Here is a 27,894-nt window from a genome sequence, read left to right as displayed (position 1 = left end):
GATAGTGTGGTGTCTTCAATTTAAGCTTTTGATATTCTCTAATTGGAGTTTAAATCCAAACGTTTAACTAAAGGCGCGTCTGCTTTTCCGCTGTTTACATGTGTTGACAATAATAACGCTGAACATCCACTAGGAGCGCTGTAAAGTTATTTTAAAATGACTTCCGGTAGTTATACACGTGATTCCCCGCCTTCTCACTACATAACATAGACCAGTGATTGTTATGAAACGTAAACATTGAACTGTGCTCACACAGTGTGGCCGTCTGTAGAGTAACCGACAGGACTGTTTGTGTCAGAAATGTCCATTTACAGGAACGCTGTTTGGTTCGTTAAAGGACTTCAGGAGTACACAAAGTAAGTGAGAGCACGAGCCGTTCATTAACGTAATCAAACCTGTTGTAACGTTACTTAACCCTCATTACAGTGATCAGCCTGACACGCGCCTTCACACTGTTACACAAGGCTGTTCGGTTTATGTAAGGCTGAAACTAACATTAGTGTATGAAATGTCCAAACATACCAGAGAAGCGCATCATACTTTGACAGAGCTTCATTTACTTTAATTTGTGCTGTTTTAAATGAGGTTCAGTTTTCTATTTGTTATTTATCATCTCTTAATTGACACAAATTAAATCATGTCCAAACAGTAGGAGGAGGAAGCATACATTTATTTATTCCTACTCCTTGTCATCTACTTAAACCAGGGATGTCCAAAGTACGACCCAGCTTCATTTTTATAATATATTATTTATGACCTGCTAGGATAGTCAGATACTGTATGGCTGACAGATTTGGCTTTTTTGGTTGACATAGTGAAGCATTTGAACTGATATAACTGCTGCTGTAGATGTGACACAAAATATTACTTTCTGAATGATCTTGTGAAAGAGAAGAGCGTTGAATTACTTGAATTAAACTTGAATTAAACATTCAAGTTTAAAACGTGTCACTCTTGCATTACTCATAATAAGTCACGTTTAGAATGAACATGAGGTTCAGATTTGTATAACTTCATGCAAGTTTAACGTGTTCCATACAATTTATTCTTTGATATCTGACTTCAGATGTGAAAAAAAGGAAGAACTGGTTTTTTAGATTTGTTTACGCACGATTGGTTTAGATTTGGTTACATTGTCATTTTAAAAAAAAAGATAATAACCCCTGACTTAAACTATATCTCCCATATATATATTGCTATATACACAACATATTCATACATGTGCACACATACAAATAAGTACTTAATAAACCATTATCCAAATCCTCTGTATGAGTATATACCATTGTGTTAGTAAACCATCAGGGCCCGTCCTCTCTCTTATAAATCAGGAAAATATATATATTGTATTTCATCTTCAAATGAATAATATTTGTGCATTTTTTTCCCACCATTTCACCTCACACATACTCTACATACTACATGGTTTGAATGAAGCTTTCCCCTCAAACTATAACCACAGTCCCGAACACCAAGATATAAAACAGAAAAACAAACAGTACAGCATTTCATTAAAACATCTTGTACATCTATTTATATTGTTTGTATTTTTTAGTACTTGATTTTTTATTTCATTTTTTTTTTTTGGCAATAAACCTGACTGACTCTGAAACAGCTGGAGGCAGTCAGTGCGTTACATATCAACTTGATCAGTTGTTTTAGTTCGAAAACATGATTGTCTGTTTTACAGACAGCTTAGTCAGCATTTATTTACCTGACTGAACACTGCTGTCAGGCGTCACATACAAACGTTAGACAGTTTGTTTTTTTAAAAATAAAGAATGACTTGACACAGCTTGAGTCCTCTCAACACGCTCGAACACACGATGGATGTATGTACTGTACTGCTCTGTGACCCTAACAGGAGCGGCTTTGAAGCTGCAGCCAAGCATTTTGCTGCAGCAGACCTGGATGTAAATCTGAGTGGGAGGTCCTTCGTGATCACGGGGGCCAACAGTGGGATAGGAAAAGCCACAGCGCAGGAAATCGCTAACAGAGGTGAGTGTTTAAGTGTGACAGTTAACACAAGGAGTCCACCTCAGTACAAAGACCACAGAAGAAGAATGAGCTACGAGGTGTGGCAGCAGCATATTTGTCCGACATGCTTTCAATGTATAACCCGGAGTCCTGCTCCATACTCTGTCATTCTTTGAGTTGTCAGTAGTTTCCTTGTTGAACTGATGTCACTCAGCTGTAAACACTAAGTGAAGTTTGATTCACTGACTGGCACCTCAGCAGTCCAGTCTGTTTCCGACAAGAGTTATAAGTCGAGGTCAAATCTTTAAGTTTGTTCACTGATGTGTGTCATTTTCTGAGTTTTCAGGAGGAACTGTTCACATGGTGTGTCGAAACAAGGGACGAGCAGAAGCAGCCAGAGATGAAATCGTGGAACGGAGTAAAAATGAGGTGAGAAATACTCCTTAAATGAATAATACTTGTTTATTTAAACACGTTTGTGCACAATACTTCAAATCTGGGCAAAACTGATGCACAAGTTGTTACATTTAAGTTTCAGCTTTCGTCTCCTGCAAGAGCTCAGAGAGAAAAGTTACATAATTCAGTTGAGTTTAGGGTTAGATTCCATATTTGTTTTCAGACACCTACCCACCACACCGTGCGCATTGTGCTCCTCTCTCTCTCTCTCTCTCTCTCTCTCTCTCTCTCTCTCTCTCCATCTTTCTCTATCTACGTATCACAAAAAAGAATGTCATCTGTTATTTACTCGTGTTAATTTGTGCACATTCTTCAAAGTTTCTTCTTGATCCTTTGTGACTTGAATTGTACCTTGTTTATACACAGCTTCAGAGTCTGCCACATGTAAAAGGTGTTTCATTCTCACAAGATGAAACCTCATTTTTAGTTTTATTCCCCTGTGGGTTCTCCTTTTATTTTGTAAAAAAAGATCTTCTCTTCTCAGAAATCATCACAAAGCTCTAAACACTAATCAGAATATAGATTTTAAGACTTTGAGAAGCAGAAATATTGTGCTGATTTAAAAAAAAAAAAAGTAATAATGTAAGAAAAAGAGGAAAATAGTCAGTAAAAATTCAAACTTTCTGGTTAAAAATAATGAAATTTGAGGATTTGTTGCTTTTCTTGGTTTTATTTCATCATCAAGTAAATTTCTTTGAATTCTGAACTGTTCAGACAAAACAAGATGTCACATTGGCTCTGGGACACTGTGATGGCTATTCCTGACCCTCTGTCTTGATGTGATTTGCGGTGTGAAAATAACAACAGGTCAAATTATAGTAAATTAAATCAAGGTTTGTATTTTTAAGATGAGGGAAAATTCCTCTATTCTTTTCTTTTCCAACAGAAACTAACATCTCAGTCTCTATGACAAATGTTTGATTGTTTTTTATGTTTTTATATTTCCCGTTCAGGACGTTCACGTCCATGTTGTTGACATGTCCAGCGCGAGACAAGTGTGGGAGTTCGCCCAGAGCTTCTCACAGAACAACACTGTACATGTGCTGGTAGGTGAGGATGTACATGTAGAAACGTGTTGGGTCATCTGACACACACACACACACACACACACACACACACAATATGGTCTGTTCTAATCATGTCATCACTTCTTCACCAGATAAACAACGCAGGCTGCATGGTGAACCAGAGAGAGCTCACAGACGAGGGTTTGGAGAAGAACTTTGCCACAAATACACTCGGTAAGATGTTGAAAATATTAATTTGCTTTCTCTGCTGCAGACACACTTATTATAATAATAATAATAATAATAATAATAATAATAATAATAATGACTTTATTTCTAGCACCTTTTAAAAACAGTTTGCTAAGTGCACTGATAGACAAACAGGATGGTCCAGGCACTGAGGCCAAAGAAAAGTAAGACTACATTAAGATCTGAGATGGTACAGCGAAAGATATGGTGAGAGAAATGGCTATAAAGAAACATAACAATATTAAAAATTATAAGACAATAAATAAAGTCTCAGTAACAAGTCTGCAGTAACAAAGTGCACTGACCAAGTGATCTGATTGGACAAGAAGTGTTCGATGATTGCTGATATCATGGGACCTTTACTTACGTGTCACTTTAATTTACAGCTGTTCTAATTACCTTTACATTAACGTTACATTAACAGTCACCATCTGTCTCGGATTGTAACAAACTTTGCACCACAGAGGTGAACATATTTCAACAGCAAGTTTAAAAACACACAAGGTGCAACTATTTACTGCAGCTGATAATAAACCTGATCAGCCACAAACTTACCATACTTTGCAGTTACCTAGTGTTTCTGTAGCGTAGACAAAATGCAGTTTGAATTAAACTAAATACCCAAAGGAACACATCAGACTAAAACACCAGATAAATCACATCATGTGTCGACAGTCTTCTTGTCAATGCAGAATCAATATAATCCAAAAAGACAAAATGTATAAGTGGTTTCCTGTTTGGTGCTGAAGAGAGCACATTGACTGATTATATTAATGTTTGATTTCATCTGAACATCCAGAGAAGAAAAAGATATTTCCACCAAAGTGACCGTCAGCAGACTCTTTATTTCACTGCTTGCATACATGAAACGAAGCGGCTGGTCCATGGTAACATGTACAGCTACACAATGTAGCTAACATGCTCAGGAAATGTTCATGTGTTGCTTAGCAACCATGCAATCCTGGTACAGTTGCAGAACTATTTGTTTGTTGGAGCCAAAAAAAGTGATTTAAAAAAAACAAACAAACAAATCATAATCTGTTGTAACGTTTTACTGTTAACTAATAAACAACGCTTGTAGAACCGTTGTATAAAATCTATATCACAATTGAATATAGGCCTTGTGACTGATGAATCACAGCCGTGCTGATATTCAGTACTTCACTCCCTCTTGTTCGATATTGCTTGAAAAAATAAGCAGATAAGATTTTTTTTTTTAAAAGTTGTCTAACAGTTGGTTCCTGAGAGCTCCTGATAGTCAGCAGTCATTAGTTGAGTTTGGATTGGCAGCTGTAACAGGAGTGTTGCTTTATTTTGCAGGTACATACATCCTCACCACAGCACTGATACCTGCACTGAAGAAGGCTGAAGACTCCAGAGTGGTGGGTTATATTCCAGCTGAAGAACACACTCGTCATGTCCAAAATCAATGATGCACGAGTGTTTTTTTGTTTTTTTTTTACATCCACAGTGTGACACTAAAACACAACATACTTGCTCCCTCCTCCTCCTCCAGGTCACCGTGTCGTCGGGCGGCATGCTCACACAGAAGCTGAACGTGGACGACCTCCAGTTCGAGAAGGGGACGTTTGATGGCACCGCGGCCTACGCTCAGAACAAAGTAAAGACCGATGTGCAGCAACGACGACACAGAGCGATCGTGGCGTGTGCCTGTGTGTGTTGACGTGTTTCTGTGTTGACGTTCTAACAGAGACAGCAGGTGATTCTGACAGAGCGATGGGCTTCTCAGCACAAAGAGATCCACTTCTCCTCCATGCATCCCGGCTGGGCCGACACACCAGGTAAACAAAAGGATATTTCAAACAGAGCTATGCTACCAAGATGACTTAAAGCTGTGGTCAGTCACTTTTAACGCCATTAGAGGTCACTGTTTGAGACTAAAGGCTGCAGAGTGAATATAGAAACATAGAACTGTGCAAAATACTCATAACTAGATTTGACATTCTAAATAAATATAAACACATTCTAAATACCAAACAGTCCTTCACAGACAGTGTAACCGTTTCAGTAGTGAATACTTTGCTACAGACTGAGCTGTAAGACAAAGCAGTGTCTTGTCTTGGCCACTAAAATGTGTGAATTATACCCTGAGTAACACCTCCAGGTGACAGGAAACGTTGCCTCCGTGATTTGCAGTTTTGTTTTTCTCCCTTTAGCTGTCCAGACGTCCATGCCTTCATTCCACGCCAAGATGCAGTCCAAGCTGAGGACGGAGGCCATGGGGGCGGACACCGCCGTGTGGCTCGCTGTGTCTGCAGCCGCCACGAAGCAGCCGAGCGGACTCTTCTTCCAGGGTCAGACACAAGTTGTACCCAGTCTGTGTAGAATGCCTTTTCAAGGAGGATTTTCAGTACATAGTCCTTTTCGTAGTGAATCCTTGAATGTTTGCGTGACATATTTTTGTGGTTGAGTGTCTCTCCTGCTGTCTTATGTTTCCATAAAACTCTTCCAGATCGTAAAGCGGTGGCGACTCACCTGCCGCTGGCCTCGTCCAGGTCCACACCACAGGAGGAGGAGAAGCTTCTGACAGCACTGGAGGAGTTCGCCCTCAAGTTCAAACCTTAACACCTCAACAATTACTAATGTTTACATAATTATACTTTTAAAAAAGATTTTTCACTGATACTTTGATTAATTGCTGGAAAGAAACTCTGTGTCCTGAGGTTGTTTTCAAGGAAGAAGAATCTTGTACAGTTGTTCAGGTCATTTCGATGGATGGTCAGGTTTAAGTTTTAATTATCAAATAAAATGTATTTATCCATATGTCTTCTCTGTCTGTACCCATGTGTGTCATGTCTGGAAGAGTGCAGCTGACCCGCTGCGTTAGCCCAGTGAGCTCACAGACAGTATACAGTACATCATGTTGCAGTACCCACTGCGCTCAGTGTTATCAGATCCACACAGTCGCTGCTACGTGTTTATCTGTGAATCCACATTGAGACATTACTGTATTTCACAATCATATTCAGGACTGTATTAAGTACCAAGAATGATTTCTTAGGTCTTAATATGATTCAGTAAAAGAGCCAAATCACATGCACTTTTAATGGAAATGTAGATTCATCAATTTAAGTCTGAATCTCACTGGAAAATCTGATTGTGACAGAAATGTAAATGAACAAATGAAAACGTTGACAACCAATAAATCAGTTAAGTGATAAAAAAACAAACATCAGTCCTCAAATGGAAGGATTTCCTGCTTTTCTGTTTTATATTTAGGATTTTAAGCAGCTGGACAAACAAAATAATTTGATATCAGTTTGTGGTTTAATAATAAGATGATAATTTAATGTTTGAAAACTGCCAAAACAAAGTAAAATTAAGTAACTGATATATTAACACGTGTTTACATACTATGCCATGTCAAAATGGCTGCTGTAAAAAAGGGCAGTTCAAAACAATCCTGAATGAATTCAGTTGCCTGTTGATAAGAGTTCAGCCTCCATCAACAGCACTTCGATGTTCTGCTTTCCTAGTCGCCAGCTTTAAAACTAATTCTGAACTCCCACTGAACTCAAGAAGAAGAAGAGTGACTGACTTCATCTCCACATTCATAACATATCTCCTAACTCCCAACTTGTTTTAAGATGATCCTTGAAGAAGTTGAAACTTGAAAGATTTGCAGCACAAAACACAGACAAAAAGTTATTTCTGGAAAGATCTTAATGAATCATTGTGACGTTATCAACAAAACAACAAACAGACTCACAATAAGTCAGGTAGGTGAACCTGCTCTTTTAATAAGTCACTCACACATACATGGTTACATTAACGGACACACTGAAACACACAACAATGTCTGTTAACAGAAAAAACAAACCACTGGCCTCAGATGAATATAATCTGTCAAACACAAGTTTAGGTGTTGATTTAATATAATTATGTCCTGTGTAGTCTGGCTCTTTCTTACATTTAAAAGGACTAAACCAGTTTGCACATTTTTACCTTTTAATCACATACATTTTACATGATCACAGGTATGTGAGAAATACACCCTAAAAACCTAAAACTGTACACTGCATTTGAAACTGTATGTACACACTGGCATTGTCCTTTGATGTGTTAGTACCCACAGGCTCACATTCATGAGTAAACAGCTACTGTTAATGTACCTTCATGAGTAGCTGTCAGAGTGCAGACAAACGTTTCATCAACAGTCAGGCTGAGAAGTTTTGAACACAAACTAATTTTTTATCTAAACATGAAACATCTTTGGGGTTTGAACAATAGAAGGATTAACCTTGGTTACCACCTGATTATATTACATTAAAGCACAAACATGATCATCACAAACAAATTCATATTTTCTTTTCTTGATTCCAGTGCATTGACATAAAAGCCAGTTTTACAGTATTGTGACCTATGTGACGATGAGAACAAAATCAAAGCAACCGTTGTTCATTATTTAAATTTCAGTCCTCATACATGTATGTGTATGTGCTGCCACTGATGAGCTCCATGATGTGTGTGTTTGCACGTCAGAAACATTAAAACAAGTTTTGAAATAATAAATAACCTCAGGCAGCCGACAGAAGAGAAGATACAAGGGTAAGCAAACGGTCTGATTTCTTCATTTAGAGAACCTGATCTGAGGGTGTGCTCTGCACTTCAGTGGATCACCGCACACACTGTGTGTACTTCAGAGTATCATGACAAGGGTTTATAATAAAATCCAGTGAAACCTTTCATTTTCCACTTACAAGTATCGCAGATTTAATACATATGAAGATACAAAAGAGTGTAACATTTAGATCAAAGGCTGGGTTTGATTTATACACATTTATCCAAACCTTAGCCTGACATATTTAGTGTCTTTGGAAACTTTAGAATCTGTAATAGAGTTTAAAATGAAGTCCTGTGGGTTGGAACAACATTCCGCTGCACAGCAGGAGTTTGTAATCATGAGGTTAAGAGGTTTGCTTGATATCCACTTTTTCCCGTAACACTCAGTGGACTGGGTGCATTGAAACCCCACATGGGTATCCAGATACCGCACAGTTTGGTGTACTCGTCTGGCCCGCTGTGAGCATAGTACAACCAAAAGTACAATTACAAAATTGCTTTTCTACATTTGTGGCCTTCCACAACCCTCTGATATAACTTTAGATGTGGATTTGGGTGGTTTCACTGAAGTCCTATAGTGGTTGATATGAGGTACAACAGTCTGAACAGAAAAGCTTCTTTTGTAACATCCAGGGACTTCATGAACAGTTTGGTTGAAATACTATCAAGTCCAATCAGATGTTACTGATATCAGTTATATCAAGAAAGGAGAAGATGGTTTCTTTGCCTCTTGGGTCATGATAACAAGAACACACAGTGTGAGTGACGACGTGAAGAACCTGGAACCAGGATCGACCTGCAACAGTAACAGGACTCAAGAGCTGCAGACAGACTGTCGATATGCTCGTGAGCACCATCTACAGGCAGGGCCTGCAACAGCTTCTACAGTGTTGACACTAGTGCCACCTGCAGGCAATGAATTACAACTGCAGATTTTTAGAACAGCTGCCGTTGTGCCTGTTTGTATTGTCTTTTCTTTTCATGACTGCTTGACTAGTTATTTGTCCAAAGGAAAAAATGTTTAGTAATAAAAATAAGTTATAAAATAAAAAATAATCAATAATTGAATAGAATGAAAAATTAATATTAAAGTCAATATTTTTAGCTAACTACACTTGGTGCTAAAATGTAAACTTTAAAAGTTATTGAAATAACAACACACGTTTATTTGTAGGAAAGGGGGCTACCACCCCCTGATAAAACCTATGTAGTCTAGCGCATCAGTTGTATGTGAAATATGATAATGATAATGTTCAGTTTTTGTTCGAGCTCTTTAAAGACGAGCTGAATCAACTCACCACAGGAGGAGGAGAAGCTTCATTTTGGAGGATGCAGTTTGTGCTTCTGTTGAATTGCACTGCATTAAAAGGTGGTGGTGGTTCTGTTAATTAGCCTTACTGATATCACTTCCACAGCATCACAAACAAAAGTGCTGTATTAGATGGGGTTAAGGTTTAGTAAGAAGTGAAGATTGGACACAGTGATGTTCACACATATTTTATCAAACAAGCAGTCAAGTTTTAAATTTAAACCACACAAGGGAAAAACTGTTGCCTGTACGTGGCACGTGTCAACTATTGCTCAGTACGTCTAACATCTGGAAGTCTAAACTGTTGCTGCTGCAGTTTCTTTCTTTTCCAGTAGGTGGTGCAGGTTGGCAGATGTAGAACTGAACAAATGGCTTCCTCTTGTGGAGGATTTAGAGCCTGCTAAACATCAGTCAGTGTTTAGGTTATGAGTTAGTTCCTTGATACGCTTCACATGTAAAAAAAAAAACAGAATGTAATGCTTGGGTTTGACGTGCAGAAATGTTTCACTTACTGTTTTGTAAGTTTCCAGTCTGAAATCAGCAGGAATGCATGGACATTTAGTCAACACGAGATTCCCCACAAACAAACACCCACAACTGTCTGTAACCTTGTGTCAACCAAGGCCTGTCCTGTTGTCAGGCTTCACTGACCTGCAGTGTCCTCACTGTGAACGTGCAACAGCCACTGCTTGTTGTTGAAAAACTGTTAAATATTATCCAGATGACATCGATATTGTTGGATAAGCTTCTCCCTTCTTCTTCCAACTGCGGCTGCCGCTGTGAGACCATCACAGTTTGGTGAATGGAGCTTCCTGCTGACCGCTGGTCGCCCACAGACCTCAGGACACCACAGGAGTCATGTCCCATAGCTGCAGATAAACACAAGACACAATGAGTTTCATAATCAGAGACAGACATCGACTAGCTACTAAAGAGACACTGACTCTGAATTTGTGTTTCAGCAACACCACAAACTATTTGACACAAAGCAAGCTGGTCTGACAGGTACTCAAACATAACAGGATACATGCACCCCCCAAACAGTTTAATCATGATAAATAATAGACAAAAAACAAACCTAACCTTCTTGGCAGAGTAAAAACCTCTCCATGCTACACACTGACCCCATTCAATTACTGTGTGTGCCTGCATGTCTTATCTGAGACTCATGAATACAACAGATACTGTTTGTTCCCATCCAGACCTTGATAACCTTGTCAGTGCCAGAGGTGAGCAGATTTCCAGTGGTGGGCTCATAGTGCATGTAAACAATGCTGTGCTTGCTGTCGTGGAAGGTGGCTGTGGGCGCTCGACTAGAGGACACAAAGGGAACACCGGTTACTTTACAGTGCGAGCAGTCCAGGGAAGCAGAGAGCACAAAGGGACAGTATATGGCGACAACAGAGGCTGATTGTTACTCACTCCTCGTCAGTGATGGACTCGTGGCAGCTGTCACACACACGCACCTCGAATTCGAAGCCCATGAGGGGGATGGTGGAGCGTTTGGACGAACATTTGCCGCACACCGCCTGGCCACACTTCCTGCAGTGGTGCTGAGGAATTACAGGAGGACTTCAACATGTCAGCTTTGATGAGAAAGTTTAATTTCTTACAAGGAGGAGGCACAGGTGGGCCGACTCTTGAGTCCTGACTAGAGACCAACCAGTTCCAAATTAAGTCCAAGTCCTGAGCTTTGTTTCAAATCCTAAATATGTCATTATACATTCCTAAGCAACATTTAAAGGTGTACCTTATGTGGTGTTATTCCATTGTTGCCACTGACCTAAAGTCCCGTCCTTTTGCATTCCGTGCTCCAATGAGCAAGCCTCAGTCAGTACCTTGCACGCTTTGATATGCTATGTGCTAGCTCATCTATGATGAAAACAACCAAATTTTGGAGATGGTTGTAAGACAAATGTGACATACACTCTTTGGCCACTTCATTAGATACACTTGTAATACAAGTCTTGTATTGGATCATATTTTATTGTACAACAACTCTGCTATAAGTTCAGAGGTATTAATTGAACTATATGTTTATTATTGCAGTGGTGTTGAACTGGAATGCATTAAATCGAGCTGTTGTACTGGATCTTAAGTTTAACCCTCGTGCTCCCCTTCAGAAAATGAATGTGGATCACCCTTTCATGCAAAAAAAATGTATGAATATATATTTTTTTCACTTTCACTGCATTACATCTTTTGACCAACATCAGTCATGATCATAACTATAAAATTTACATGTATTTTTTATCATTATCTTACCTAATAATGTTAACCCTTTAATGCCATTTTGGGAATATGAACCCACATCAGAGACTCCCCCAGAGAAATATGCTCTTCATGTTTGCTGAAGAAATGAGCAGCCAAGCAAGCTACATGCATTTAAAGGTTTGCAGCAACAGCACCTGAGCATGCTGCACTGAAAACCAAAATGAAAAAAGACTTTGCTTTGGTAGTTGAGTTCTTCTCTGACCTGTGACCTTTAGATTTCGATGGACTCTCTTTTTTGTTTTTGTTTTACAAGTACAGTAGTGTGTATGGGGCTCTGTTGTGTGTTTTAGTTGCAACCTTGTATTCTATTGGCAAGCAATAGTTGGAAATGCAACAGAAAAAGGCCTCAATGAAACAGCATGGGACGGAGCCCTCAGCCATAGCTAGCATATCCCTAGCTAACTAAGGATTGGTGTATATTTAGTTAGTGTTTAGCTATTTAGCTAACTTGAATTAGTTAATGAAGTGGCCAGTGAGTAGTTAAATCTTAAATTAGCTTAACACTATCTTACTAAGAATCTGTGTAAATTACCATGCTATGGAACGGATGGAATCAAGGAGTCAAAAGGCAAGAGTTCATGTGAAGTCACTGATGTTAACGTTATTTTGGATTTTGTCAAGTCACATTCAATGGCACTGCACCAACACCAGACTAGTTTTTAGTAAACTAGATATTGTTGTTTATTTATTATTGTTTCTGTTTGTTCCCATATAGCAATAAAAATATAATCTCAGCCTCCTCCATTTTGTCTATTGTAGAGGGGAGTCGTACACCCTCTGTTGTATTTGGCTTTTTATTCCTTTTTATGAGCAAATGAAACAGAAACATGGACTTCATCTCAGGAAACAGCAACACACTGTAGTGTTGCTTTCATTCTTGCTACAGAATGTCCCTGAAGATTGCTGTGCTGTCAAAAGACATTACTGCATCCATAAACTGCAGATCCCTTTCTCTCTCTCACACACACACACACACACACACACACACACACACACACACACACACACACACACACACACACACACACACACACACACAGCTGAAATGAGTAACAACAGCATAAAGCTGTTCTTGAGAACAAGACAATCAAACAGTCACAGGATGTTTAGAGTAGCAGTGAAGAGTTGTTCCTGTTATCTTGAATGGGTGTGGTGGAGTTGGGTAATGGGTAATTTTAGCAGCTATTTAGATTTAATCTCTAGTCTTTAGACTAAAATGCTTAGCAGTCATAGTCACATTTAATAATTTTAGGCTAGTTTTAGTCCAGTTTTATTTAATGAGGTTGTCACACTTTACTCAACCTTTAGTCAAAATGTTTTATCTTTTTTCTCTTCAGCATATGTGTGCACTGTGTGTGTATGTGTGTGAGAGAGAAGAGTCATGTCTTTAAAAAGGCTGCTTGTTTTGCTGCTATCCAACAATGAAAAACACATTTGGAACATGTATCTTGTTAATTTAGATGAGATCTTCCCATGACTGTAGCCCTATGGGTGCTCTGAACAGCCTCTAGCTGCTCCCAGCAGCAGGATCAGTCCCTTGGAGAGCGTCGCAGCACTCTGTCCTGACAACTGTGCTATAATAATGCATAAAGTTTCAGTTACAGGTCGGCTGGGTTTGGGTTGTTGATGAACTGATATTTTGTGGGATGGGCGGCGCTGAATGGCTCTCATAACCAGTAACTATACCAACGTTTTATTGCTTGTTTATTTATTGGGGGAAAATATTCATTTTTTTGAATGTCAGACAGCCTACCACTAATATCTTAGTCTCATCCACAAAAACAAAACATTTTGTCATAGTTTTTATTTTAAAGATATATTTATAGCTCGTTGTCGTCCAAACGAACACTCCACTGAATCTAGTACCTGATGTCTACGCTGTGATATTTTTTATGTTTGATTTATAGTCATGGAACATTTCATATAAAAGTGAAGTAAATAAAAGAACATGAGGAATGGAGGTGTACAGTACCTGTCGTAGGCCGATTTTCTTACTGTCCCACATCTGTTTGAAGTTCCAGAAGAAAGGCTGCTCACACTTCTGACAGGAGTCACTGTCCAGCCATTCTGGAGTCTGTGCAAACACATTTTTACATATTTTAGATTCCCCCTTTTCCAATTATGGTTTTTCATTCTTCAAACCGGTGCAGTGTAAAGCATTTTTGCTAGAAAATACAACATATCATAGTAGAGCATGTTCATTAGCTCTATACAGTATAAATAAAAGAGCAATTCAAGGAATACTTCATCATTTTTGCTTTCTTTCAAAGAGAGAGATGAAAATCTTAATATTAACTGTATGCCTGCCTGACTCAGCTGTCTCATTTACAGGCAGATTATAGTTATAAAAGGGTATAGAAGGAGTAACATTGGAACTATTACTTGAGTTTTGATCTAGCTCTGTATTTATCTGTATCACAGACATGAGAGTAGTATCAATCGCATCATCTCATTCTCACTACGAAAGCAAATCAGAAAACTTCCCAAAATGCTGAACATCTAGCTCGGCTCCTGCCGACAAGGATAAGGGCGGTCATGGAAAATGATGTGGGTGGATGGACGAAATAAATCAAGAAACTATTAAAAGGATATGCAAACATAATTGAGAATTTGAGCCAAATAACAGAGACAACATGAGACGCTAAGCAAAATAGTGAAAAAAGTGACTCTGGGTAAATTAAGAAGCAATCAAGGCTTTACTAACTGTGTGCGCAGAGGAAGAGGAGAGGACGCAAGGCTGAAGGTAGACTGTGTGAGAGAAAATCAAAGACCATACGGCTAATCTGGTGACCTTTCATGGATCTGCAAAGATGATTTATTCTCGAGTAGGAGGGAGTGCAAACATCAGCAATTTTATCCAACACACTGATCTCTATCACTGTATGTGCACGTGTGTAAATGGGCATGAGATCACATGGTACACATGCATATTTTTCTTCACAATATGTTCACAGATTGAGTATGAATGTGTGTTTGTGTGTTGGATTGATGTCACACTCCCTCAGTCTGCTGCCTCCTCTTCTTCATCTCTCTCCCTCTCACCTCTTGTCGTGTTACATCCATGTTCCAGATGACGATGCCTCCATCTGAGCTGCAGGAGATGAGCTGGCGAGTGTGTGAGGCGTAGCACAAGCCCTGAACCTTGTCACTGTGGGGAGCACACACACACAAACATGTACATGAACATGAGCGGTTTGATTATATTAGCACCCGATTTATTCTTCTGTTAAAAAAAAAGAAGAAACATCAGCATTCTTACTAAGCTGCACATGTACATGGTGGGAACCACACATGCAGATGCCAACCATTTTTATTGTTGATTACCAGTTATTTTCTTGATGAATCTCTTGAGTGTCAGAAAATACTGGAAAAAAATCCTATGTTCCTAAAGGCCAAGAGGACGTGTTCAAATCACTGTTTTGTCTGACCTATAGTCCAAAACTGAAAGATATTCAGTTTCACAATGTTTTAATACAGAAAGGGCAGAAATCGTATCTCTTATCTCTTTACGCACACTTGGTATAATTCTGAACTGTACATTTAATTTTGTTTTGTTTTGGAAAGTCAACCTGAATTTATGGTTCAATACATTCTAATCACATTTACTTGGATGAGCTAGTCTCTATGTGTGCTTATTAAGAAATGTGTCAGTAAATCCTTACCTAACCTCAGCTGGCTGAATGGACACTGTTGGACAAGGATTAGCCACTTTATACACTCTCTGACTTCTGAAGGGAGTAATTGGTGAGACTGGGGCAGGAGTCCCTCATGTTCACAATCAATTAGTTAATTAAGTTAATGAACTTCTTCTCCTACCATTCTTTTAAACTTAGTGTCGTTCTCCAGCAGTGCCATCGCTCTTCTCTCTCACCAGGTGCTAAACGTATTGTTGCTCTTCCTATGAAAGGTTCCTGTCATGTCTGAAAATATCTGTAACATTTACATTGCAAAGACTGCAAAGGGCATATTTGTTATGTTATGTTTTGTTTTTCTGGAAGGGCTCTATTCAAACATGACAGGGCTGTTATGAGGAAGGAAAAAAAGCAGAGCTCACTCACCATTTTATGTCTTTGGATAGACAATGATACTGTGAACAGTTTGCTTTAATCAGATTATCAGAAGTTAGAGAGACTTTAGATTTTAAATTTCTGTCATCAAAGACTTTTTTTTACAGTACAGACTGCTGCGACATGAGAACAATCTCTTCAGCAGCTTTAAACTGCCCATTTCTCACTCTTTAAAGATTCATTCAACTGATCTGATTTTTTTGAAACAGTGTATCACATTATATGTTACATTACTAGCATCTCTCTGTAGCTTTTCTGTTCATCTGACGACATTCAGTTCAGATGTGTGTTTAAAGTGTTGTCAAATGCTGTTAGGCCTGTCCTAATGAGGCTGTCTTTGAAACTTTTACTCAAAGTTACTCTGGAGGTGAAATCAGACAGGAGACCAACATGTAACAATTAATGAAACACTAAATTCTACACAGAAAAAGACAATAACGTCTATTAGCACGAAACAGAGAAGCATGAAGTTGCAAATTAGCAGTGTTGTCCATCAAGCTGAATAAAAAAGACACATTCAAGTGTCCAGAACTAAACCAGTACTAGTTCTAGTGACATAAACAGCTAGCAGGGTAAAACATTCAAAAGTGTAGGCTCACTTAATAAGTTAAATAAAAATGCAGCTAAAAGTAACAACTCAGAGAACAATTTAACTTGGTAGTTATGCTAGTTGTATTTTGCATCAAATTATGGTGAGTAGTATCAATAAGAGTAGTGATAAGTATCAGCATAAAATCCCCATCCTTGTTCAGAAGTGGACGTTTGTGGCTCTTACTTGTGTCCTTGCAGTTCGATAGCAGTGCCTTTCCGTCCTCCGATGTCCCACATGATGATGGAGTGGTCCGAGCTGCCGGAGAAAAGCACTCTCTGGACCGGGTCCCAACACAGAGCCGTCACATTACCTGGACACAAACACAAACAAAGACAAATATATGAGAAAGACATCAGTGTTAAGTCACAAGGTCAGTTCACCAGGACATCCATGAGGCCAAGGCCAGCGTGCAAAATATCACCACAACTCTGAGGATGAGTATTATTTATGATCTGCTGATCACGCCATCCAGAGTGATACATTTAGGAAATGGGTTGGTGTCCCTGGGGCTGTTATGCACTGGTTCTCATGAGACTTGTTTCATTTGGTTTAAATAATTCTTCAGTAGCTGATTTGATTTGTTGGACTGAATGGAATGACTCATCGGAAATATCATCTGTATCCCTGTCGTCTCTTTTTACTGTTTTTCTGATCATTTAAATGAGAGCAAATGATTATTAACAGTCAACCTCAACAGTCCTCTGACATTCACATTTAGCTGATCCAAAGTGAACTTACAAAAAGAGAGGCAATCAAGGTACAGTGTGACAAGGACATGTTAGTGCAGCAATAAGTACTGTATTAGTTGTAGAGGGGGATAGATTTATCATGTCCAGTTGTTGGTAGTGTTGGAGAGGAGGTCCTCTCTGAAGAGCTGGAGGTCTTCAGGAGGTTTTTGAAGGTAGAGAGGGACGCCCCTGATCTGGTAGGAACTGGTAGGACGTTCCACCAACAGGGAACAACAGATGAGAAAAGTTTGGATTGTCCTGAGTGTACGGGTGGCAGAGCCAGGAGTCGTTCATTAGAGGAGGTCACATATGTCTGTATGAGGACATTCAAGTAGGTGGGTGCAGAACCAGAGACTGTTTTGTAGTCAGCATTAGTGATTTGAATTTAATGTGGGCTGCTACAGGTAGCCAGTGGAGCTCCATGAGCAGCGAGTTAACATGTGACCTTTTGGGTTGATTTAAGGCCGCATTCACGATCATCTGAAAGGGTTTCACTGTGCAGGCTGGGAGGCCTGTCAGGAGGGAGTTACAGTAATTTTGTCATGAGATGACTACAGCCTGTATCACTAACATGTTGAGTTAGGTAAGGCCTGGTTTTTCCCATGTTGTAAAGTGCAAAACAGCATGACCAGGCAACTGAGGCAATTTGAGTGAAGAAAGTTAGTTGGTCATTGGTTAGAGATGGTGTAAATACCGAAGAGAAAGGGCCCCAGCACTGAACCCTGGGGCACCGCTGTGGAACGTGAATGTGACAAAAGAACCTTTCGGTAAATTAAAGATCTTTGTTCCAGGATCCACCTTAAAATCATTTCAGACATCTTTATTCTTTAAATCAAGTTTGTATCTAAAAACCTCTAAATCTAAAACTATCTATCTTAATCTTATTTCAGACATGAGGGACTTAGAGCTCTTAAACTCACTTCTTAACTGGTTCAATAAATCAAAGGAAAAAAAAATTCCTCCTGAAAAATGCTGTTCACACTGTAATTGCTTAATTATTGGGTGTTATTGATTACATTAAAATTGTATTATTGATAATTACCGCAGGTATTACAAAATTTTAGTTTCTGTGATTTGCATTCAGTATTCACATTTGCACTGTTTCATACCAGCAAAAGACAACAAACAGCCAACAAGGCACACAAGGAAAATATACTTGTTCATTCTCACAGACTAATTGATGTGGGAGTTGTGAGTGCATAAAAGCAGAGAAGCAAAAACGATCCGGGCTTAGAGACGTAGCAGAAGGCGATTTAGGTGATTTATATTCATTGTAGCTCATGTACTGTAGAAATAGGCTGCAAGAATTCACCAGAGTTAGGGCCGCAACTAACTATCACTTTCAATACGGATCAAGTGGTTCATTATTTTATTGATTAATATGTGAGTGTGTATGTGTGATGTACCAGTGTGTCCCTTGAAGGTGGTGACCAGACTGCAGTTGTCCTGCTCCAGCTTCAGGATGGTCACCTGACCAGACTGGTCCCCTACGAAGGCGTGTCTGGTCTCCACGTCAAATCTGATGATTAAATTAAGGTAAAACCGTGATGCATTCATTTGGATCTTTATCTGTTATTGGACCAAAACCACAGAGCAAACAAGCAAAATCCTGTACAACTATAGAATTTGAGTCAACAACGGCCATTGTCATGGCAGCAAACAGCTTCCAGTGTGTCAGTGGTAGACTCTTCGCTCTTTCACTGGCCATTTAGTCAGAGTCCTCCTCTGACCTGGTTAAGTCACTACACACCAAGATCATTACAAGACTGTCTGCACTGTAGAAGAGAAAAAACACAAGAGCACAAGGAATAACCTAATTACGCTGTCCAATCGAAATCCTTTCAGTTAAAAAAAAAATCAATACAAACCTACAGAAAGTGGAGTTTTCACTTCTGGTTCTCTCTCTGGGAACCAGAGATTAGATATTCTGTGTCATTACTGTGAGCACAGATTAGGTGGACACGCATCTAAAGATCTGCAGCAGTGTTTCACCGTCTTCTCCTCCCTGCTCCAACCCAATCAAACTTTAACTACTGTATATATGTGAACTGAGTGTTTTATTAAAATAACACCAGATTTCCAGGTTCAGTGTGTAACTTTTAGAGTGATTTATTGTCCGAAAGGGAATATAATATGCGTAACTATGTTTTCAGTAACATATAAACACCTTATAAAATGAATCCTTATGTTGTTATTACCTTGAAATAAGCCTTTTTATCTACATATACCACGTGTCGCATACATATCATGCATCATCTTGCACCGCCATGTTAGATACAATAGCCAAAAAGGTGTCGCAGACCGTGTCTCGCCATTACGTTGCCGACTTAGCAGGAAAAGTAGTAGAAGAAGACGGGCGTGACACAGAAGAGCAAGAAGTGTCAAGTACTAATGGCTAACTGTTTTTCGTTTTGTTAGAAGTCTGAGAAGTTAAATGTAGACCAATGGTGGATCGTGCTTATTGTTTAGCACAAGAAAATCCAAGGGAGCAGGAATCTTTGCATCAAAGAAGCAAAAACACAAAGAAGCAAAAAGAAATCAGGACAGATGACTGCAAAAACAAGTAAAAACATCAGTGTGGCCTTTCCCAAATGGATATCGCTGATGAGGGACTATTTTTTTCCAGAGTGACAAAAGAAAATGCCTGTTTCCTTCTGGAAAGGAAATTGTTGTTGTGCAAATATGTATTGTGTAACAATAAACTTTCCTTAAGTTGCCAGAATCTTTTGAACACACTGAAATGGAGAGCATGATAGGCTTCATCACATTTCCTTGACTGTGGCTAGCAGTCCACAGGTTAGCATGTAAGGACACCAACAGTCCAAAGGCCTCGTGGCCTCATTGGTATGGATCAGTGTTGCTGCTGAGCACTCACAGCCTTTCATCCTGCCATTACAGAAACCTACTCAGACCGTTTCCTTGACAACAGCATGACTGATGCCTATTGTTAGCTTTTCCCAAAAGTACAAACTAACTGGAAGCTAATCTCAATTGCCCTGTCTTATGTTGCCCTGTTCTTAAAATAGACCGTGTTGTCATATTAAGAGATTTTTCACAGGCCCCAGCAGCAAAGATGGCTGGTCACATCCTGCTTGGTTACGTCCACTTCACTCCATTTAGCAGGGAGCTTTAGCTGTCAGGTTCATTGAGCGCACTCTAAGGGCCAAGTAGGCGACAAATCAACAAACAGGAGCAGGAGGGGTGGGGAGGGAGGGTGGAGCGAGGGAGGATTAAAGGATACTGTAGTCCTGAAACCCAGGCGGTGGTGCGATACGTCCCCAGCTGCTGGCCACTCTCTGAGCAGTGCCAGGTGAAGTTTTTGTCCTGGCCGGTGCTCAGAAGCCACTCCATCTCCAACACAAAGAGCACCACTGTCACTCTGCCCTGATGGGCTGCAGGCACACAAACACACACAAATAACACATGACGGAAATCTTAGAATGGTGTTGTCAAAAATGGTAAAACAGTGTCTAATTAACATATTTAACAGTTACAGTTAAAGATGGTGGGTTAGGGTTATGAGGGTTATGGATGGTGCTACGCTAAAGATAAATGGTCCAACCATCACCTTCTAACAAACAAATAAAAAGATAGATATGTTTTAGATCTACACACACAGCCGCACATGACATATCTAGAAAAATGATTCTACATTCATCTAAGAAACAATTTTCCCAAGGTTTGTATGTGCACTCATACACTAATAAAAACATCTAATGTAGATATGGCATGTGGAGATCGATCAGTGTTGCTCAGGTCCAGTTATTTCTGAGTGAGTTTTCTTCAAAGGAAATGAATTATGAATACTGCTAGAGAACAAACATTCCTCAGGCTGAGAGTCAGACCATTGAGTACACAGAGTGTACACAGAGCAGTGAATTGCCTGTGTAATAATATATACAGTAATAAATAAGATGGTGAGTGTTGCAGAAGGGGGGCAGCTTTTAAAAACTAAATCCATTCCATGAGCATCAAGGAACAGGTTAGTTACATGTTTTAAAGATACACTCGATGTCACACATGCAGTTATGATGTCAGTGTTACATTACTAAGTGTCTGTAGCTATCAGGCAGTTTTATTGGGGGCTAAAGAGAGGTTAATATTTATTGAAATTAGACAAATGTGTAGATTTCTGTCTTATTGTAGCATTATGAGATGAACTCAGTGTGTCACCGTCCCTTCCGCTTCTCTTCCAGTCACATGCGACATTATCTGACACACACACAGACGCACAAACGCACACACACTTCCTGTCTCACCCTGGTAAGTGCGTGCTGGGGTCATCTTATTGTAGTCTTCTGACAGGATGAACTCCTAAACGACAGGAAGTTAGAGATAAATGTCCACACTGACGAGGTCAATGACTAAGGTCTCTAAAAATAAAAAAATAAATAAATAAATAAATAAATAAATAAATAAATAAATAAATAAATAAATAAATAAAATGTGTTCAAATCTTTAAATGCATACAATAACGTGACTCTTACCTAAAATGTTATTACATTATAACAAAACAAAAACTGGACAGTAAAAATGACAGCATCTTTCAATTCAGAACAACTCCTGTCAGATTTATTTGTCAGAAAATTAAACGACTTAATGCTGGCCTCAAACAATTCCACTGCTGCAGACAAATTTCAAAATTCAGTATAAAATCCTGGAAGTTTTGCAGGAGTCGTGATGTGATTCCATCATCTCGAGGTAGTCATAATACTCAGTCAGAGCTGTTTCTGTGCGCTCCCTCTGGCACCATCAGGTAGCAGGCTGCACAGTAGTAGACATGGAGGGGACTCCAAGGAGGCGCAAGAGCGCAAAGTCTCGGTTCTCTCCTTGAAAAGGAGGAGAAACTAAGAGCGCCTCTTTGACGTGTCCTCCCATCTGTATCGTGATCGAGTGGAGGAGGGAAAAAAGTGGACAGAAATCTCTGCAGCCCTTGAAATGCACACACAAGGACAGCGTTTGTTTCTGCTCCATTGTTCAACGGTTTTTCTAGTAAATTTCCACTAGGTGCATGATGGGAAATAAACTCAAAATGATCACAGCCCCTTCAGGATGGATTCTAATGACTTCCTGACTTCTTGTCGAGCGCCATCATCAGGTCAAATGTTTTACTCAAAGTGCGTAGCTATAGGCACTGGACACGCACATGCAAATCTACTGGGAATCAGCTCAGTGAAAATTCAGATTCAAATCAGGGACCATCCCTCTGTTCAGTCTGTAAATGCACACAGCTTTACACGAGAGGAAAGACTAACTTCAGAGGTTTTCCTGTGACAGCTCACACAAAGCTCTCGTTTCAAATGGATAAACAAACTCCACCAGAAACATTCCTGCTGCAGTGGAGAGCAGCCAACATACAATCAGAGCCGCATTCCACTTTAGGATGACATAGATCACAAGATCTCCCTGCCAATACGCTGACAAAAACACGACCGCCCGGGGTGACATGTATCCGTCAGGTGATTACTACAGAAACAGCAAGAGCTGAGGGAATGAGACAGACAGGTCGGAGGGCAGAGTGAGACTTACACAGATACTTCCAGTGTCCATCCCCACAGACAGCCTCCTGGTCTCTGGGTTGAAGGACATACAGGAGCACTGCGCTACAGACACAAAGAATAATAACAGTCTGTTAGTGTGCATGTTATGTTCTGTTCTGCGTCTCAGTCAATAGCCACAATACTTTTAGTGTTTGTTTATTTCTGACCTTTGAAACAAAAAAATCTAATTTCAAGGTCAATTTAATATCTCAGTGGTTAGAGTTTGATCAGTTGATCCACACTTTGGTCACGTGATGACATCTGAGCATGATCAATCCACTGAAAGACCCTGAGAGCTGTAGAAAAGTCACAGTAGTTTCTACACACCAGAATATCTTGTTGCAATGGAGATTTTCACGATAAAATAACCATCTGAGAAAATATCACAGTTTGACAGTACACAGTATTAGACAATTATTATTATTATTGTTATTATTATCAGTTAGACCCTTTAAGGAATAAAAACAGAACACAGAGCCCAAATAAAATATTGATTTACTGACATATGTCAGATATATGTTGTCTTACATGAGGCAGAAAAAGATGCGTGGAGTAATTTAGATCTATGAATTATGTTCTATTTGTGTGTCGATGTATAATAGTAGTTTAGAATGATGAATGGTGGGATGAATAAAGTATATCCAATTTAATCTAAATTTTCATTGAAGCTTACTGTTTCAGTGCACTGATGTCATTTCATGTCAACAACAGAGTCTATTGTTCAACTGTGAAATATTCTGCCTAAATCTTTAGATATGCAGATTTCTAACAAGTGTTTGAAATCTGCATATGAGGCATCATTGCAAAAAAAAAAAAGTGTGTTCATTAGTAGAAATGAAAGATAGCGGAAGATATATTGAAATTAAGGGCGGTACACTGGTGCAGTGGTAAGCACTGTCGCCTCACAGCAAGTTCACAGCTTTACTCATTCAGGACTTTATCAGTGTTGTCTTTGCTCATCCTGTTTATCTGAACAATATTTGAATAAAAAGGAAACGAACTCTGCTAACGTGTTTTTTGAACAGCATTAAACTGCCAACTGCATTTGCATCAGCAGCTTAAGGTCAAATATCACGAGTGTGTATAGTGTCTGTATTCTGAGAGGGTTTCTGTTGTCTAACGCCGTTGGACCACGATGTGCTGTCGCAATTTCCTGGGTATGTTGGCTGAGGTTTAAGAAACAAAAAGAATAATAAACGTGGGACCACAGTCCCTGCAGTTTAGATGCACAGATGCATTTTATGTGTGGAAAAACTTGATCAAAACTCTACATTCTACCAATATGATATCAAGTTTGAAGTAATTTCAGTCCGAATTTGACTCAGTTCTGCTAAAAAGTCAAAACAAATTCAGTCCGAATTTGACTCAGTTCTGCTAAAAAGTCAAAACAAATTGAAATGACTGCCTTTGTAAATCCTCAAAGTAGTGATTACCGAGAGAGGATTTCATGAGTAAACTAAAATGTTTAATATACTGCAGTCTCTGGCTCAGATATTGAAACTTTCAGATCTTGCTGATGGTAGCACGGGATTTCCTTCAGTTGCACAAGTGAAGGGAAACAAGGACAAACTGTCAGAGACGTGCAGCACTGCAGTACTGAAGTGAGGAGAGCTGATGATCCTATCAATCTATTTTCCAGAACGTTTAAACTCCACACCCTCATGTCGTTCTGAGAAGCTGAGTCTGTGTGATTCATTAAGAGCGTCATGGTGACCAGAGACACCCAAACAGAATGAGCACAAGCATGAAGGAAGAGTGAGCAAAAACAGGAATGAACAACAGAAGTAGAAGTTGTACTGTTCTTTGCTGACTGAAAGTTACAAACGCACTGAGCGGAACGATCATTCAAAACAAAATGTGGAAAAATGTGGAAAAAAAAGCTTGAACACTTACATGACATTGTGTGGTACACACTGGGCCAGTACTGGCCGCTGTCTCTCTTCAGCCATATCCGAATCGTCCTGTGGGGTGAAACCATGACATTATTTTATCCTCTGCATTAAGGAGAGCCCTTTCTGGACCTGAGATGTAACCACTGACAGTATTGGGAGAATAGTCATTTTGAAGCTCAGAGTGTGGTGGCTCTGGCCGCAGCCATGTTGGCAGTCCTGCTTCTTACGCCTCCCAGCTAATATAAAAAGACAAGACGTTGATCATCGTCGTACCTGAGGCAGGCTGCACTTTAAGCCTTAATATCACTTAAACAGGTGAGTTGTATATAAGTTCACCCTCTGTACAGTTGTCATGAACAGGAAAAATAGCTATAGAGACCAAAACTGTTTTTTGTACCAGGCTGTAAACATGTTTATCTCTGCTGTGAAGTTGGACATTTGAACATGGGGACCTATGGAGACTGGAAACAGGCACTGTGTGGAGGACAAGATGGATTCAGTCAAGAATCATGAAATACTAGGAGGAAATGTCATGCCATCTGTAAGGAAGCTGAATCTTGAGTGTCATTGGACCTTCCAACAGGGCCATAATCCTAAGCGTACCTCAAAGTCCACCAAGGCTTAGTTTCAGAAGAAGTCCTGGAAGATTCTAGAGTGGCTGTCACAGTCATCTGACTTGAACCCCATCGAAAATCTCTGGATTAATTTAGCTTGAAAATTAAATAAGAACTACTGGAACTGAGCAATCTGAATACAACGAACAAAAGGTGAGCTTGGGTTGAATATCGTATGCATACATGAAATCATTTGTTGTCAAACTTTTGCAGGTGACAATCAGTGACGACACACTTCCCAACTCTGCTTTGTTGATACGCGGTGCGGTGTGATGATACTCTCTGACTGGTTGCCACCAGCTCAGTTTGTTTCTCTCTATAAACATATATGCAAGTGAAGCACACTGAACAAGAGCAGACCACGGTCCAGGATGACATCTGACTACTGATCCAAGTGTACAGAACAAACTCAGTCAGTTTAAGACTCAAATGGGGGCCAGAACTACATTCTTTCCTCTTCATGTGGCACCTGGCATCAAAAAGCTTGGACACCCTTACTCTAAGCCCAGCTTGTACGTCGCTGAGAAGGCAAACAACCATATGGTTAGCTCAGAGTTTTAACATGTTTACCCTTAAAAATGTTATGGCTGGACGTCTAACTGAAATGGACCAGCAGGACTGTGACAAGTATACACACAACCTTTGAACGTGCACAGGCCTCAGCTACCTGCACATGTCAAAACACACACACACACACACACACACACACACACACACACACACGGCCTCAGGCGACTGTCAAACCTGAAGAGTGAAGGAAGAAGCAGCCCTGTTTGTTCCTGCACCTTGGGGTGAGGAACTCATTAGTGCTTATTTATCAAACATTTTTATTTCTGCAGTCACTTTCTATTTTCTATATCGTTTTGTGTAGATGATGATCTATGGCTACTATTAAAATCATTACATCCAGCAGTTATATGATAAAAAAAAATACATGTTTGCTGACATGAACCTGCATGGTCAATGGTAGGACATCATATCAGAGCATAATGTCGTGACCCGCATGTATTGCGGTCAAATGACTGTGTCAGCTGACTCATGGATGTTTCTCTCTGGCCATAAACCTTCAGACTGTTTCTGCACAGCCGCCTGTGCAATGGTTAAACCAGGTGGGCTCGATCAATGACAGGCGGCAGCGGGGACATGTCTGTGCTGAGCACAGCAGGTGACGGTTATAAAATATACATGTGCGTGTTTCATTCACGCTTCAGCCGCTTACCTGTCCTCGGACACGCTGATAACGCCGTCTTCCTTGGGGATGATGACCGCCGTGCTCACAACATCCTGGAAAGCCTCGATTTTGCTCAGCAGACATGGCTTCCGAGCCTGCGGCTGGGGCTGTATTTCGGCCGCCATGTGTTGGTGGTGGTGCACAAATCTCCGTCTACGGTTCTGGCTCCGGGAAACATAACCCGAGCCGGTCCGACAGCAGAGCCTCGGATAGGGGCTGTGCTAGCTCGCTGTCAGCAGGTAGCACACGGTGTTGTGACGGCTGCAGAGGTGCTTCAAGTCAGCTGACAACACGCACACACACGACCGCCTACAGCCAGACACGAAGCACTTCCTCCGGACAAAATAAGACTTCCTGTCTAATTTTTACAACTATATTTTCAAAATAAACGTACCATCAAAAACAACATTTTCTGCATAGTAAATTTAGTTTTTGTGGTAATACACACGCTGTAATTAATGTTTCATTAAAGAATGGTTGTCACTTCATACAGTAGAGGCTGATACATCCTGATGTTTACTCCCTAGTATTGGTACAACTAGAAAAAGACTGGATCCTACATTTCCCACAAATCAACTTGATGCCTTTCAATAAAGCCCTTCTGTCATTTCTAACAGCACTGGTCAACATTACTTTTTATTAAGAACTTTATTAACTGCTGGCCTCAAATGATGACTTGACATGCCACATGGTTACTAACGTTTGTAATAGCATTATTACTAAATAGAAACATGTCATTACTCAATTATTCTATCAAAACAAAACGTACTGATGCATGGGATTTGCTAATGTAGGTTAATGGTGGAGTTACTAATTAAACGTATAAGTCACAGAGTAGCAGCTATAAAAGTACACAACTCACTGTACTCAATGAAGCCTTAAGCAGCCTGTGTATGTAGCTTTATGTGATTGTATTTTGAAGACAGAAAACCGGAAGTCTTTTTTAGGTTATTCTTGGTAACTTTACACATTTAACTGCTCGAGCCCCGAATTTATAAATCCCGCCCTACTCTGCCTCTGATTGGCCCACCCTGATATTCTCGCTCTAACTAACCAATCATAATCATGATGTTTGACCCGAAACTATTTAACCAATGAGGGCAATGAGTGTTGACCAATCAGAGGTAGGGTAGGGCGGGTCACGTCCAGGAGCCGTAAAGTTGTCTGACAGAGCATTAACCAACAAAACATCACACTTCCGGTCATGACTTTCATACTAAAAGCCTGTCACATGTTTTGATCAGTTTAATCATGAAACAGCAGTTTATTACGTGTTATCGTTTCGGGTGTTTAAGGGCGATGTGTTCATGTAAAGTTAAACACAACAGCGTGACACATCATATAAAAAACAGAACAGGTCTCAAGTTGCTCTTG

General features: G+C 39.8%; 2 protein-coding genes across 2 annotated transcripts; one reads left to right on the top strand and one right to left on the bottom strand.

Annotated features, from left to right (window-relative positions):
• Positions 1–159: 159 nt before the first annotated feature.
• Positions 160–6,676, top strand: dhrs12 (dehydrogenase/reductase (SDR family) member 12). Its single transcript, XM_019270818.2, has 10 exons — positions 160–356; positions 1,865–1,998; positions 2,324–2,406; positions 3,387–3,479; positions 3,593–3,674; positions 5,010–5,071; positions 5,206–5,310; positions 5,401–5,491; positions 5,867–6,004; positions 6,163–6,676. The coding sequence occupies exons 1-10, from the start codon at positions 301–303 to the stop codon at positions 6,273–6,275; spliced, it is 957 nt and encodes a 318-aa protein (XP_019126363.2). The 5' UTR covers positions 160–300; the 3' UTR covers positions 6,276–6,676.
• Positions 6,677–7,425: 749 nt separating this feature from the next.
• wdfy2 (WD repeat and FYVE domain containing 2) lies at positions 7,426–26,854 on the bottom strand. Its single transcript, XM_019270821.2, has 12 exons — positions 26,509–26,854; positions 24,677–24,744; positions 22,773–22,846; positions 21,503–21,557; positions 20,485–20,635; positions 18,650–18,762; positions 16,699–16,825; positions 14,899–15,004; positions 13,829–13,930; positions 11,005–11,135; positions 10,787–10,895; positions 7,426–10,451 (listed from the first exon to the last, which is right to left on the bottom strand). Exons 1-12 carry the CDS (start codon positions 26,643–26,645, stop codon positions 10,422–10,424), a joined length of 1,203 nt encoding a protein of 400 aa, XP_019126366.1. The 5' UTR covers positions 26,646–26,854; the 3' UTR covers positions 7,426–10,421.
• Positions 26,855–27,894: the final 1,040 nt, after the last annotated feature.

This window comes from Larimichthys crocea, chromosome XVII (assembly GCF_000972845.2).
Source record: "Larimichthys crocea isolate SSNF chromosome XVII, L_crocea_2.0, whole genome shotgun sequence".
NCBI classification, from domain to species: Eukaryota; Metazoa; Chordata; class Actinopteri; family Sciaenidae; genus Larimichthys; species Larimichthys crocea.
The sequence above is the reverse complement of the archived record's forward strand: the minus strand, read 5'-3'. Positions and strand labels throughout refer to the sequence as shown.